This window comes from Stylophora pistillata, chromosome 1 (assembly GCF_964205215.1).
Source record: "Stylophora pistillata chromosome 1, jaStyPist1.2, whole genome shotgun sequence".
Classification (NCBI taxonomy): domain Eukaryota; kingdom Metazoa; phylum Cnidaria; class Anthozoa; order Scleractinia; family Pocilloporidae; genus Stylophora; species Stylophora pistillata.
Window position 1 is genome coordinate 19,274,742 of NC_142519.1, and position 14,075 is coordinate 19,288,816.

Consider the following 14,075-nt stretch of genomic DNA (forward strand, 5'->3'; position numbering starts at 1 on the left):
GCCCTCCACCCTCTCCCTGAGAGACCAGAGGAATCCCTGCCCTTGTCCTATTTTGAGAGAATTCACAGCAGTAACTTCACTAACGTCACCCCTGACACCAGCGGTCAATCTTCTCCCACGACTGACAATGCTCCAAGTATTGGTAATGGACTTTTTGAGTCAAACACATGGTCAACAAACACTGGGATCCTTACTGGACGAAGCAGTGTATACTCATGGGGAAATGAAGATGTGAGTTTATCACATAGTCTGTAGCTTATGTGTTTATTAATTTTGTACCATATGAAAGAAAAGGAATTATTTGTTCCAAGACTCTTTAGAACCGAAGATGTACATGTATGTATTATTTTTTCACTTAGGAGTTTGACAGACAGGCTTCAGCAACAGTGAAACGGATGTTTGATGAAATTGATGGAATGCTGTTTGAAGGAATACATTTCAATGGTATGTGACAATTTTAATTGATACATGTATTCAGCTTTAATTGCCAATACAATAACTGTTTTTGATTATATCACTGATAAATATCAAGTGACTTGTGTTAAAATAGTGTATTTCCAGTATAAATTTGTAACCTTGGCTTTTTCTTTGCTATAATTATGTATAGATGATTTTCACACGTATGATGCATGATCCTCACAGTAGATAGCGCTATTTGTGCAATAGCGAAAATCAGACCTGAAAAAAAAAAAAATCAGGCCTGTACGGGACTCGAACCACTGACCTCTGCAATACTAGTGCAACGCTCTACCAATTGAGCTAACAAGCCAACTGGGAGCAGGCCGTTAAGTTGATTCGTAATAAACCCAGTTCAGTTGCTATAAAGTTGGCAAGAGGATTAAATGGCCAATTAGAATTTTAAGTTAAGATAACAAACACATTTGTTTGACTCTTGTCAAGGGCATGTAGTTTAAATGTTGTATGAAGAGAAATTTTTGGGATGCTTCAGTGTGCATCAGTGCTGTGTCATCAGAGTGCACAAAGGGAACTTGTGGAGCATGCAAGAACCATTGAATCTGACCACACAAAATTACCAGCTCAGTTATAGCAATCTTTAATGACTTGAATCTTTATACGTAATAGGAAGTCCTCAACTGTTGTCTGAATGTGAAGAATGGTTCAAGCAATTTCCACACCTGCGGTAAGTATTTCTGATCATAACTGATGAATAACTAAGCTTCCATGTTTCATTTTCCCAGTAAAGGGAGGGAAAAGAATACATGTGATTTACGTGGCAAGCTATGACTTGTTTTAAATGTCAACTGGTTAATGCTGATTTAATGGTTTACATCAAGGGATATGAAAATTAATATCCATATCAAGAAATTCAGCCTAAGGAAATACAGCAAAATGCACTACATCTTTGTTAGTAAACCCTATCACTAAGAACTGACTTTCTCATACAGCATACGGATATATAATATTCTTTGATGATTAACAATTAGTATAATTTAATTACATACAATGAACACTGTCTGCCATGCATATTGAATTATTGGTTTCAGGAGACCCCTTCATGTAGATCAGTAACCTTATCGCTCCAAGGAAGGGCTAACGCTCGAAACGTCAGCTTTTGTAATCGTTACAGTGGCCAATTTACCATTTCAACTTTGTTGATATATCCAAACTATCAGCTTTTCCACTAACTATCAATTTAATTTGAGGTGTAGAGTTTTTCTCAAGGTATTATCAGTCTTTTATAAAATTTGAAAAATTTTCAATAAGTTCTCCTTTGATGAAAGAATGTTGCCCATACTCTTACTCAATTCCACTTGTAGTTTTGGCAAAAATACACCATGTTAAATTGTTGTGATTTGATCTTAAAAATAAGTATTACCAGCATTTCTACGTAACAGTGGTATCTTTTTTTCTACCATCACTACATGTATATTACTCTACTCTATATGTTCCAGTTGAGTTGGAAAGTGTGGGCTAAGATTTATGCAACACTTACATTTATCAGCATGGGAATCCAGCTAGTCTAGAGACTGCAACACAAGATTTTCATACCAGGTGTTAGTTGTTGTTCTGCCCACTACATTAGCTGGGTTCACACATTAGAGACCTGTAGAAAGTAGTTGTATGTCTTTGACAATGCTTTCAAGCTCCTACAATGGAACTTGACCACAAGTTTACCTGTTAAAGGATAACAGTTAAAAAATAATAATTATACAAAGAATGACAGCCTTATTTTACACCTGAGATAAAACAAAATTGAAAAATGCATATTTTCCTGTAAATGAAATCACTCTTGAATGAGAAGAACAACCATTTTTTCTCTGTTGGGAGGCCTTGAGCTAGTTGTGTAAACTATGTTGGTTGTCCAGTCACTCACTGTACTGAATGAGCAGTTTTGTTTACTTCTGACATTTAGATATTCTAGTCTTCTCAGATAGGGACGAATAAATGGAGGTCCCGTCTCCTGTATCTATTAATTAGTTAATTTGGTTAGGCAGGGGACGTTAAAGAACCCCCTTCACGAGATTACTGTGATGTGGTCTGGCCTGTTTACTGAGAATTGGGGGGAGGGGGCAGGGGGCATCTGTTATATTCACCTTTATTGATTGTAAACTGCTTAGCAGTCTGGTAAAGTCCCCCATACAGGGTTGTAAAGCGCCATGAATTTAAGATATGAGCGCTATATAAATAAAAGTTATTGTTATTATTATAATTTTTGGGGTCTTTGTCACTTCCCTACAGAATCTGTGGTTATCAATTGCTTAATCCCAAGGATGATGGTACTCAACTGATTCCATTTCCTGCTGGGGAGCCAAGGATATACAACCAGCGACCACAGACATCTTTTCTTGAAGATGTTGAGGAATTTGGAGCTTTTGATTCACAAGGGTAACTTTGATTTGACATGCATGCACATACACTGTACATAGTTTGCTGTACAAACTAGTACACAGATGTTGAGTTATGACATAAAATGAACAGGTCTGTTCCTTCTAAGGAGGTCTGCCTGTGTAGGGCAAAAAACATATATTTTTGTCATTTCATGTGTAGGTTCAGTCTTATCTGAGTGTTCTTAAGATGTAATTGTTGATCAATATTCTTTTCTTCTCAGTTTATGCATTGAAGGATTTCATTTAGACCCATTGCCAGAGCCTCCAGAGTCTTACATGAATGGTGAGCACTGTTGTATTTCTAGAATTTGTAGTGCTCCATCAGGTACTGATACTCTTAGCAGGGCTTGACACTAATGGTAGTCAACTAGCCACAGACTAGTAGAAATTCAGTTTTGGCTGGTGGTTTTCAATTTCCACTAACCAGGTTGGCTAGTAAACAAACTGACATTGTCATAAATCTAAGTGGTCACCAGTTACTTGGCTAGTAAGTTGAAAAGTTAGTGCCAAGCCTTGTCTTGGGCTAATGAATTGCAAACATATTAGAAATGACCAGTACAGTGTATGACTGTGTACAGTCATGTACTTGCATGTGGAAGTACAGCCGGGCAGATTTTTTGTACTTCACACATCTATAGAATGATATAACAAAAGCAGATTTTCATGATTGATAGGGTATATTTTGCAGTTTTCTGTTATATACAAAATTTGTATTTAGTGTAGCACTTCTATGTTTTGGAGGTTTAACTCAATTGTAAAGATGCTCTTTATATGCATGTATGTAGTGTTTCCAAGGGACAGTATTAGTGGTCTTAAACTATATGCAGCATTGCCTGCTTGCTACTTTGAGCAGACTGGAGCACTTTTAGATCACTTTTTAGATTTTGTAATTTATGTTATGTGTAGAGATTATTTTATAGTTGTAAAATGGCACCAGGTCATGATATCAGAAGCCCTATTATTAAATGGAGTACATGTACAGTGAAGTTTTCAGTGTGGCTTGATTTCTTTTGACAGTAACAAAGTATTTCAAACCAAAATGGTTTTCTTTTTCCTTTTTCTTGAATGTATTCATTATAATCTTAATTTAAAACAAAGAAAGATAAAAATTGAACAGGACTGAGAAATTATCTAACTCTGAAAATTTTGAAGCACATTATCATAGATGTTAAAATAAAGGCACAACAACTATGCAGTCTGTATGCTTTTTCAAATATTGACAAAAATATCATCACTTTAGCAATTTCTGTTCTGTAAGTCTCTTGCATTGTTAGAAAGTTCACCTCATACTGTACTTGTACGTTGACATCCTTGTGATGTGTACATTGTGCATGCTCAGAATACCCTAGCTGAAGGTGATATGATACTTTATTACACGACTCGGGCAGTCAGAGGGCCAATAACTAAAATCAACCAATCAAAATGCTCTATTGCCGGTCAATATTCTCTCAGTATTGGACCAGGCACTGTCCCGAATGGTCCCGAATGATACCGCACTCGTGTCCCTTTGAACTTCAGTCGTATAATAAATCTCTTATTAACCAAGCTTGCTCGGGACAGTACTGGAAGAATATCGGCCCTCAGTCTTTTTTGTACGGACCTCGCTGCGCTCAGTCCGTACTGTCAAGAACTCAGGCCAATATTATCCCAGTCCGGCCCTCGCGCTTGGTTAATAAGATATATTTATGCCTATTTGTTTTTCTTACAGCTGATGAAATGAATGGCTTCTATTCTGAGTTTGAAGAAGAGATCCTGGCAGAAGATGGTGAAGTAGAAGAATATTTTGGTTATGACCAACCTGCTATGTAAGTCTCAAGCAACATTCAAAAAAAGGATTATTGATTTATTCATCATAGTTGGCAAAGTATACATTTACATAGAGGCATGCTGCTATAATCTTCTCTCATCAAAAGCAAACAAAATTAATGTTAAGACGAACAATACTCCAAAGGGTAAACTCTGTGTATTTGCCATTATAGCAAATGAAACTATTAGAACTGCCGGTAGTGCTCAACATGTACATGTTGTACTTCTCATACTTTTTGTTACATTGTCCCATTTTTAATGAAATCTAATGGTTATTGTATGACTTTTGTAATATTGTAATAATATAGTTTATTTCTGACCACTTGCAGCCTGAGACTGAATTACAGGTATAGTTTTTTTTTAAGGTTGAGAACAGGCGTCAGCTGGCAACCGCTTGAACAGTCCATTGATCTCACCTTCCCACCCATCCCACCCCAGGGGAGGACATCCATCACACAGTAATCTCGTGTGTGGGAAATTAACATCTCCTACCTCAACCCTGCAGGAGACAGGACCTCCATTTATTCGTCCCTATCCGAGAAGACTAGAATTTCTAACCATTTCTTGATGTTATAGAAAGGTAGCAAATTCTTCTAAATTATTTTAAGACCTTGAGTGTTGGTCTGGCCGGGGTTTGAATCCTTGATCTCCCGCACAACAGTCCAGTGCACTATCCATTGGGCTAACTGGGCAGTGTTATTTACTTTAATTTGTACTTATTTTGTTCTGTAGTGAGGAAGAGGTAACAGAGGCCCGAACTGGTATGAGGTATCGCCGTCAGCAGCGGCGAGGTTACCCCCCTGTGACCCCCAATGCTTGTGCTAAGGATGCTGTTGTCAGTCAGATGTTTGACCAAGTCTGGGGAGAGGTAAACTTTTTCCTCCATCATGGTGTGGAGGCAAAGCAGAACACTTGAACACATTGAGACCTATGAATATTTTGGCCTTTCCATGATAATTGGAATGCATTAAAAATTGGTTTTGAAAAGCAAGTTTGGATAGTTTAAATGCTTCTTAAACATGGAAGCTAACTACATGTACAAATTAGTCTCAAACCTTGTGGCCCTTCACTTTCATTAGTTGTACAGTCGTGTACACTGTAATTATTATTTTTTTTTAAATTCTGGCAGTGTTGTTTTGAAAAGTGCATGTTCTGCAGCAGAAGACTGCCCTCAATAATCACTCAGAGATTTTGATCAAATTGTGTCAAATGTTTTTTTCATCAATGTTTTAGGTGGTTTTATGGCTAAGAAGTTTGTTAAGTCTTTACTCACAAAAAGTGCTGAGAGGTATGGTTTATTTAGTTTGTTCTCATTTTCTCATAGCACCTCTGTCTGGTAGTGTGGCATCATTCAGTGAGAGTTACATGTATCTCGCAAAGAGTACATGCTAGGAAAACATAACTTCTCACCCCCCTCCCCCTTGTTTTTACTTTAATAACACTTTCAAAACTATGTTTAAATTTTTGCTTTTTAACTTGCTGCAAATTTTAACAGCAAATCTAAATCACAGTTGACCTTTGCAAAAGAATTGAGATTGGGAGAAAAAGACAGCAGACTTACATGCAATTATACATGTCTGTGAAATATTTTAGACATGTTTAGTATTAGCAAGCTCTCATTGGTTGATAAGTTTTTTAAGATGAGAGTACATACAAGAACCAGTAAACAGGGTTGTGATGTCATGCTTTCTGTATTCAAGAATTGCTTTTGATAAATGTTTTAACCATATGTGTCTGTTTTTGCCTGAGGCATCTGCAGTCATACTTCTTAATCACTTGACCATTTTGTATGCACCTTTACAGACAAACAACAGTTTCTGGCTGATGTGGTGGTGTCTTCTGATCGTGCCATTGAGAGCCCACTTCGGCCATATTCACAAAGTGTCATGTCAAGGAATCACTTTTCCTCCCAGGTGAGCTGGAGTTAATCACTCGTTGTACTTAAACAAATGATTTTATGGCTGTTTTTTACTCTTTCTGCCATACTCCTTGTACTTTTCTTCATGCTTTTGCAACACAAATGTACATACATGTATTTATGCTGCTGCTGCTTTTTTTTTTTCTGCAGTCAAGACTAAAGACATTTTCAAGTTTTAACCCCCAACCTGATCAAAGTAGTTTAATAAATGCAATGAAGGTTCGACCAATGCCATTGAATCCAAGGGCCCCTTCTGCAAGCACCTCTCAGTAAGTAGTGAATGTTACACATACATGTATATATTTATTTATAGGAAGGAAACACTGTGTAAGCTATATCTTCCTTAAAAGACAGAGCTTAAACACATCATATACAGTTTGAATTGGATTTTTTGAACATGTATAGTGTAGTAACATCTGTTGTAAGTAAAAGAATCACTATTTCAAAAAAATAATTACTATTGAAAGTCACTGTTTATTCCATTTTTGCAGTGCTCTTGACAGCAGAGAAGGGACGCCCTTTAATCCGGTTTGTCTGATATTAAGTCTTTGCTTTTTTAATTTGTGTTGACAAAATGGTAAAACTGTGCTTGGTGGCTTTGTTTCTTGGATGTTTGCATGTTCTGCAGTGTACTTGTATGTATGTACATAAAATGTGTCATGCTTCTGGTAGAATATTGCATATAACTGATAATAAAACAATAGGCCATTTTACAGTTGAGTACTTAGTTGCCAAGCCTTTGATTCAGAGTGAGGCTGAAGGTGACCTTTTTGTGATGGAGACCTGTATCTACTTAGCATGATAACAAAGTGATTTACATTTGAAAGGCAGCAAGGTTTGTATCATAACAAGGCCAACCCTAGCCTCACTCCCATTCAAAGGCTTGGCAACCAAGCACACAACTGTAAAATGGACTATTGGATTTCCTATTATGCAATCCGCAAACGTACAGTACATGTATAGTCATTCGGGCAGTATTTTAGTCGTGTAACTTTCCAAATACACACCTTATCCATAGTCAGGTAATCATTTCTAAGAAGCTTGCCTTTGTCGTTGATAGGGCCGGCCAGGATCCAGCATTACAGTGATTTCACGCTCTACACGAATCAGTCAGCACAGTTCAGATCCATTCATGCACAAGATGATGCCATTTAAGAGAAATAGGTTTGTGGAACTATTGATAGAACCAATGCGTGTCTTATCTTAGAGTCGTACACTCATTCAGCTATAGCTATACGCAGTGAAGTGTTAAATGGAGGCGTTATTCGATGCATGTTGTATACTTCAAACATGAAGCCCAAAAAGTCAGAGGTGTGAAACTGGTAGGTGGAGGGGGGAATCAGAATACTTGCTCATAGGAAATAAACAAACGAACAAAAAAGTAAACGGGAAAGACAAATTTTAGGTGAATTAATAGGAACCTTCTACAATCAGGGGATTATAAAGTTGGATTTCTTTCCTATTCGATTACGTGAAAACTACTCGTTGATAAACAACTAAACTGCAAATGGCAAAACTGTTGTGTTCCTCGTCTTATTCAACAAAGGCGCCGACCTACGCAGTGTGCGATGTTAAGACCTTTCAGCACAGATTGTCGTTTGTCTTGCTTGTTTGTTAATCTATTTATGATTATTACTAATTTTTCTTTTTCAGGAATTTACCTAGTATACTACGCTTGACCCATTTGGACAGCAGTAAACCTAAAACACCTAGCGTCCAGGTACATGAAATAGGCTCCACGATGATGCCTGAGACCTCTGCTTGGCCTTGCCCCCACCTCCCCCCCTTGTGTTTTCTAAAAAGTTACCGATAGCGTTTTTCTTGAGATACATGTGCTATACATATTGAGTTCTTTTGAGACACATGCTCTCTACACTACAAATTAGATTTCTTTTAGGAGAGTTTTAAGAAAACGTTGTCAGTAGTCTGTTTTTTTTTTTTTTTTTTTAACCCTCTCATTTCAAAATTAGCACTTATTCTTAAATCAGGTTATCCTTGTCATTCTCATATCTGTATCTGTTATTGTTGTTGTTTGAACTAGCTAGATGAGTAAACATTGCTATTTATTCTTTTGTTCCGTTCAGGAAGATGTCATGGGCGGTATCGTGCAAGGAAGGAAACTGTAAGTTTGTTTATAAAGCTGTTTTTTTTTTTTCTTAAGAATTATAACTTTCTCATCCGAGGAATAAACCCCAAGAAAGAGGTTTGAATATCGATCTCGTACTGTGCATCTTTTTAGATTTCCAGAGAAGGAAAGACTGTCATCTCCGCCTCAAGCCACGAATTCAAATTCTCCAGCGCCTTACATGTAAGTGAGCGGATAATTAACTGAAAATTGCTGATGAGACTTTCTTCCCACCTTTATGGAACATTAACTGTGCCCATATACAGCACCCATGGTCACGAGTCACAAGTACAATAAACGGACAAAACAAAACAAATAGTTAGCTGTCAAAAAAAATAAATAAATAAAGTAAAATAAAATGAAAAGGTCTTCTGGCATATAATCAGATATTATGGTAACCACACCTAAGGCATTTGCGATTTTATTGGTGAGAGGTGCATCGCCAGTGAAACTGATGAAACAGAAACTAATTGCTGCTCAGTGAAAACTCTTGAACGGTTACAAGTTGTCAAGAAATATAGGAAAGAGTTTAAACCATTTCCCTGGCCTGAGTGTGTCTCTTTTGATGTTTAATATTTTGTAGGGGAAGGAACTTCGTTCTCCCTCCGATAGATGTTTTTACCAACAGAGAGACACCTGTTCAACAGAACGGAGGAAGAAATAGCGCGGTGAGAAATTTCTTTCTATTCACTGTTTTATCGCGTTGTTGTAGTGAACGCAACATCATGTAAGGATTTCCTAAACCGTGGATCTATTTGTCTTTCAGAAACAAGTTTCATTCCGCCAATCACGTGCATCAAGTGCCGCAACAGACGATTCTAGGTGATACATATTAGTGCCCGAAAGATTTATTATTATATCTAGTAGATGTAGAGCTCGTCTGGTTTGCCCATGGTGATCAATTTTTGATTTCTATGGATAAATTACAGCATTGCATCATCTTTAGTGTCTTACTATTTCAGTTGCATTTCCTAAATTAAACTAATTTTTCCTGTAGAGGTATAGTTTGTCCTTACACTTCTTTCTCCACTTTTCAAGGCAATCTTTTAAGGATAGAGCAAGGAATGTTACAGAGTCGTCCAGACCAAATACATCAATAGCAACACATTCATTGAGAGTAAGTTTGATTGAGGTTTTGGCAGAAGTACTGTAATTGCAGGAATTCCTAATTACTAATCAATAAGACAAATTGTATTAGCATCCCTCAAGACAAAATGTATTCAGCAATTGATGTAGTTTCAGTCAGTGTTTAGGTTACTGGGACCATCAGGTTCATCTTTTCCTTTTCTTGCTACAGAATGACACACCACATCGACGATTATCCACCCCCAGCGGAACTCATTTAACGCAAGGAATGTATTCTCGAGGTCAAATGAGACATGCACAGAGCCCTCTGGGGGGAATCACTGGTGTGAGCATGCCAATTAGCACTCACCCTGCCACTGAAGCGAACGCGTCAGCGCTTACGTCATCTAGCAGCCACCAGTACGATGGGCGAGAAATTTCACCCGTTAGTGACGAGGAATACGAAGGCCTTAAAAGTGAGTGGTTTTTTATTATTATTATTTTGTAAGCTCCCGCAAGGATATATTTTCTAAACTACTTGATCGTTACCTTTGTTCTTTTTCCTGCTTTTGGATGGGAGAACAGATAAGTGAAGGGCTCAGTTAGAACTTTAGAACTGTGTTGATGGTGGTATCCATCTGGTTTGCATTCGCTTTTAAACCACACTGTTACCAGGACAATGTACCCCAAGCCGTTTCACCGCAAAGTTTGTCCCCTTTAACGAACATGTGTGGACAGAAATAGTAACTTAAACACTGGAAATTGATCAGATTCTCCTGAAACCAATTCATGAGAGAAATTAGTTTCTAAGTATTTACTCTCCTAAGTTTTCTTCTTTAAGTGAAAACTCGACTGACCTGCAAAACGTAAGAAGTAGCAATTGAGATTTTTCAGCTGGCAATTCTAATACATTTATTTGTCGTTATTTCAGGTCCCGGTCCTTCAAGTCAACATTCTCATAGAAGAAACAAATTAGTGTCTTCCATTAGGTAGCATTTAACCAAATATTTCGATGTGAAGATCTTTGCTCGTAATTTATTTTTTGTACAGTAATGGTTATTGCATACCCTTTACCAGTATTTCTAATTTTTTTAAATCAATTGACAGAGGAGAAACGGCTACTCCGTAGATATCAGGGAAAAAATCCATGGATTACGTTATTAGCCAGTTAAAAGACTTCGGCATCTTTCAATATGCTCCAGTATCGGATTTGACGACGAAACGTGTATCATATTCGGTAGACCTTCGTGAAAATGTTTGTGAGGTTACGACTGAATAGCTGGAGCACTCGGGAGTACTCCATAAGGTGTCCCGTGTTTTTCTCAGTGACCTAACATGGGGCAGCAGTCAGATCCGACGATGATGCACATCTCAAAGGTCAGCAACTACCTGGCCTTGAAGCAAGTTAGGATACTTTTGAAGCTGATAACGGGTTACAAGGCTTGGAAACTCCGTTACGCCACAACTCTTCAGTTGAAAAGGGCTTTTGTTGCCTATTTTAAATCAGGCAGGCTAACCTCACGAACCCCACAACAAGTACCTAACATCCCACGGAATATCTGAAACTCGCTTTATTGAGAATTAACTAAAGCATAAATTTCCTTTATCTACCTGCTACACATATTCTGTATATATCCTGGGGGGAAGGCTGGGTGCTGATATTTATAGAAGAATGTATTAAGTATTTAATGTATTTCATTCCATAAGAATACAACCTAAGATATAGTTGACTTGAGGATTGCCAGGCCTCCTGAAGAGAGCAGTTACATGACAGGTCTCGTTACTGCCCAGACATGTCCGAATATTTCAGTGGTATATATTTTTATATTATTCATGTAAATTATAAAAGGCGACAATGGATTTAGATATTAATATCAGTTAACGTTGGAGGTGAAAAGTCAATGCTTCATCACTGACTTTTTAAATTTAACGCAATTTGTCGCAACAATAAATAATCGAAAGGGTTCTGTAATGTTTATTCGTTTAGAGCAATCTAGCTTCAAAAACTCGTTGGCATGTTTTCCACGTTATACCTTTGGCGGTTCGTATGTTCTACTTTCTTTTTGTTTAATCAGTTCACTAGTTTTAATTCTGGCTATCTAAGGTTATTATATAGTAGTTGGTGCTGAAAACGAGAATGAAATCAACTTCAACTGGACGCCTACGTTAACTTTGCGTTGATCTGAATTGTTCTAGAAATGAGATCGCTCCGACCAACGTTGCATTCCACGATGAACGAGAAGAAAGTTGATAGTAATACTAATATTAGTGGGTTTTGCAGGAATAGAGCCATGATAAGTTTAGGGAATATCGATAATTGTTTTAAATTTAATTGAAGATAGATTTTTAGTTCAGTGAAACCATTCCTCCAGTTAGTTCATTGGGCAGGTTGTTTATGGTAAATAAACACGTTAATTTATTTTGTATTTGTGCTTTGTTGCCCAATACCTTTTGCTGGAGATTTATTTATTTGCAGAGCAGGAAACTGCACGTTTCTTTTTTGTGGAAAGAAACTTCGTATTTTCACATCACCTATGAAATGCAACTGATTGTGGCTTGTAATCGAGGTTATCACTAGAAAATGCTAGTGAAATACGTTCTAAGTTTCATGATCGTAGCTCCTTTAGTTAACCTTGATTTCAAGCGTATATGGGTGAAGTAGAGAATGCCACTTCATTCGATTTAGATTTACATGTACGTCTAAAGGAATGAAATAAATCTGTTAACTTCCATGAATGGTCAATTGCTGCCTTCATTTTTAATGTAGATGTTCCTAGTTTACGTAAATTTTTTCCCCAGATTATAATTTGCCACGTTAACAGCTCATAGTTACCTTCAGGCTTCAATCACTGTCGTTTTTGCAAAGTGGTCATTCCTTTCAAGAAACTTGAGCTTTCTTTGGGAGATATCCTATTTCGTATCATTCCGAGGTCTGCCATCATCCAGTTCGCTGTTTTCCCCATATATTTCTTCCCTAGAAATATACTATGTACCTATTGACTGAGTGGAAGGGATGGACGGGAAAATATTTGGCCCGAGGCCATGACGTCCGTGCCTTATTACCAAATATTTTCTTGTCCGACCCGACCAAACTCAGTCAATAAGCATTTTATCATATGACCAGTAAAAGTTGAAAATTTCAACTGAAAGAGGACGTGATAGACGAGCACGCGCATCCACACGAGCACACAAAAAATAAAATTTCTGAAATTTCGACTTTAACTTTTAAATTAGAACAAGAAACTCACAATTCCTTGAAAAACACGACTTTTTTCTCATTTAAGTTTCCGTTAAGACTTTGCAAAAAAGCGATGTGAGGGCAGCAGGGCCGGACGGCTTTTTCCGGACTGGCTCACGTCAACCCGTCCGGCCCTGCACACGTCAGCTTTTACTATAGTTTTCTTTGGGATTGCGCGAGTGAAGCAGACGGGTCATATAATGATAAGTACTTATTGCCCGAGTGGGAGGTCTGGACGTGAAAATATTTGGCTCGAAGTCATGACGTACGGACCGAGCGCAGCGAGGTTCGTGCCTAACCTCATGACAAAGAGCATTTTATCCGGACCACTAATTGTTGAAATATTAAACCTAAATAGGACGCGATAAAAGGGCACGCGCATGTACGCAGCCATACGAACACAAAAAAAAATATCCTGGAATTATAACTTTATCTTTATTTTTTAAGTCTGTACAAGAAACTCCCACTTCCTTGGAAAACGCGACTTTTTTCTCGTTTTTGTTTTCAACAAAGCGACACGAGTGTAGCAGGGCCGGACGTTTTTTTCCGGACCGGCTAACGTCAACCCATACGGCCCTGCGTACGTTAGCTGCTAATATAGTTTTCTAATAAAGAATATGAAAACGACCAATAGTGTAAGGCACTTTCCTTACGTTTTTGGCGGGATAGCAAGCCCGTAGGAATGCAATGCAGTATATTTATGTTTTATTGTTTGTATCTATTTTTATTTTTTTATTTTTTTAATCAGTGTTTATTTCATTATAAACGAACTTCCTGCCTTGGTTTGTGAGCATGGATGACTTATCAGTTTACGATAGGAATTCGAGTCGTTCATTTTACTTATCATGTGTTCAACGGCCGCGGTCTACTAACGGCGGATTTTTGATTACGTACCTTTTTCCTCAAAGTAGAAGAGAGCGTTTTATGTCAGAAAAAAGCATACAAATATGACCAATGCTTCATTGTTCTCGATTGAGGGACCCGAGGAAAGTTCGGAATTTCCTCAAATCTCCGAGCACTCAACGACGGTGATAACGAGGCTCGAATAGGTTCCAGACTTCGGGATGAGACCGT

The 14,075-nt window shown here is 37.7% G+C and overlaps 1 protein-coding gene across 3 annotated transcripts in view; it reads left to right on the forward strand.

The window, feature by feature from the left end:
- The window catches only part of LOC111343014 (protein FAM149B1), an 18,868-nt gene extending 6,375 nt beyond the window's left edge, over positions 1–12,493 (forward strand). For 2 of the 3 annotated variants that reach the window (XM_088742183.1, XM_088742201.1), the window contains exons 2-22: positions 1–231; positions 360–444; positions 1,084–1,141; positions 2,701–2,847; positions 3,071–3,132; positions 4,558–4,654; positions 5,388–5,523; positions 5,889–5,943; positions 6,459–6,568; positions 6,724–6,842; positions 7,065–7,101; positions 7,634–7,737; positions 8,227–8,293; positions 8,658–8,695; positions 8,813–8,881; positions 9,282–9,366; positions 9,465–9,520; positions 9,737–9,815; positions 9,996–10,239; positions 10,695–10,752; positions 10,871–12,493. The exon at positions 1–231 is cut by the window's left edge and continues 28 nt beyond it. In XM_088742183.1, the coding sequence (XP_088598309.1) occupies positions 1–231; positions 360–444; positions 1,084–1,141; positions 2,701–2,847; positions 3,071–3,132; positions 4,558–4,654; positions 5,388–5,523; positions 5,889–5,943; positions 6,459–6,568; positions 6,724–6,842; positions 7,065–7,101; positions 7,634–7,737; positions 8,227–8,293; positions 8,658–8,695; positions 8,813–8,881; positions 9,282–9,366; positions 9,465–9,520; positions 9,737–9,815; positions 9,996–10,239; positions 10,695–10,752; positions 10,871–10,892 (1,959 nt within the window). In that variant the 3' untranslated portion in view covers positions 10,893–12,493. Of the gene's footprint in view, positions 232–359; positions 445–1,083; positions 1,142–2,700; positions 2,848–3,070; positions 3,133–4,557; positions 4,655–5,387; positions 5,524–5,888; positions 5,944–6,458; positions 6,569–6,723; positions 6,843–7,064; positions 7,102–7,633; positions 7,738–8,226; positions 8,294–8,657; positions 8,696–8,812; positions 8,882–9,281; positions 9,367–9,464; positions 9,521–9,736; positions 9,816–9,995; positions 10,240–10,694 lie in introns of all 3 variants that reach the window. The other variant, XM_088742194.1, reaches the window with a different exon arrangement.
- Positions 12,494–14,075: the final 1,582 nt, after the last annotated feature.